This window comes from Morus notabilis, unplaced genomic scaffold (genome assembly GCF_000414095.1).
Source record: "Morus notabilis unplaced genomic scaffold, ASM41409v2 C11409376, whole genome shotgun sequence".
In the NCBI taxonomy this organism is placed as follows: domain Eukaryota; kingdom Viridiplantae; phylum Streptophyta; class Magnoliopsida; order Rosales; family Moraceae; genus Morus; species Morus notabilis.
Genome location: NW_010386970.1, coordinates 1 through 1,397, shown reverse-complemented (window position 1 = coordinate 1,397; position 1,397 = coordinate 1). Strand labels below are relative to the sequence as shown.

Sequence of the window (1,397 nt, the reverse complement as noted above, 5' to 3'; positions counted from 1 at the left end):
AAAAAAAAAAAAAAATCTGAAAAAAATCTTGACAGAATCTCCCACATTGACATTATCTTGCATAGATGTTAACCTCATAGAAACGTGCTATTCTTTAGTATATGCGTTCAAAGAGATGATAAACTTTGGAAACCAGAATACCAGAACCGGACGGTCGTTTAAGATGGAAAAAGGCAAGCCAACCCGTGAATAATTGCCACCACAATGCAACAACGACAAAATAAAAAATGAGAACCAAAAGAACTTTCCAATCGAGTGTTGATTTGCTCACTACCACGTCTCTTCCTATCCTTACACACACACACACACACCCACATATATGTATGTATATATAAAGAATATACATTATTCCTCTGCCCTACCTGGCCTACGGCCTTGTACCCTTAAAAAAAAATTTAAAAAAAAAACTTACACTTTTTTGGTCTAATTAAGGGGGAAAAAAAAAGATAATGTACAATATTCTATGGTTAGGTATTTACTAAAGATTTTTAAAATTGCATTTTCTTAATTTTAATATAATTTTAATGTATAACATTATGAATATGCTATACCATTGAGAGTATCCCTAAGATCAAAGTTCTCAAAAATCTCACTCCGTTTTTCTATTCTAAGACATTAGCCACAGTACCACATGACTCTAATTTAATCATAAAATAAAACAAAAGAAGACACCAAGGCGGTATATTGGGAATCAACATTCAGCCTTATAGTACGTAAGGTGGTGACATTTGACACTACATGATTGAGCTAAAATCATTACACAAAAGAGCTTTGCTCTCAGTATTTATATATAGGCATAATAGAGAAACAATTAAATCACAGTACTGGCTATTGACATTATGGCCAATTCTTGGTGTTGTTGTTGGTGGCTAATCACACTCTTTTAACTACTCAACTCGACCATGTCTCACCTTGAGATGGTGCCAACCCCACCATTGCCAATTCTACCCCTCCCTTCCTTTTCCCAACTGAAATGGCAACAAAGAGAGCTCATAATGTTCCTCCACTTCGGCGTCAACACGTTCACCGACTCCGAATGGGGATCCGGGCACGAAAACCCGGCCATATTCAACCCGGTGGGCCTCGCCGCCAACCAATGGGTGGACACTGCCGTAGAAGCCGGGATATCGTTGGTAATCCTCACGGCAAAGCACCATGATGGCTTCTGCTTGTGGCCTTCCAAGTACACTGATCATTCGGTCGTAAGAAGCCCTTGGAAGAATGGCCACGGTGATGTCGTCCGAGAGCTCGCCGACGCGGCTAAGGCCCGCGGCGTCGACGTCGGGCTTTACCTCTCGCCGTGGGATCGGCATGATAGAAGATATGGCCATGACTTGCCTTACAATGAGTACTACTTGGCTCAACTACAAGAGCTTCTCAAAAAGTAAGGGCCTAAA

General features: G+C 40.6%; 1 protein-coding gene across 1 annotated transcript; it reads left to right on the top strand.

The window, feature by feature from the left end:
• Positions 1-768: 768 nt before the first annotated feature.
• On the top strand, positions 769-1,388 carry LOC21383767 (alpha-L-fucosidase 1). The gene has a single exon (XM_010114825.2). It carries the CDS (start codon positions 903-905, stop codon positions 1,386-1,388), a length of 486 nt encoding a protein of 161 aa, XP_010113127.1. The 5' UTR covers positions 769-902.
• The last annotated feature ends 9 nt before the right edge of the window (positions 1,389-1,397 follow it).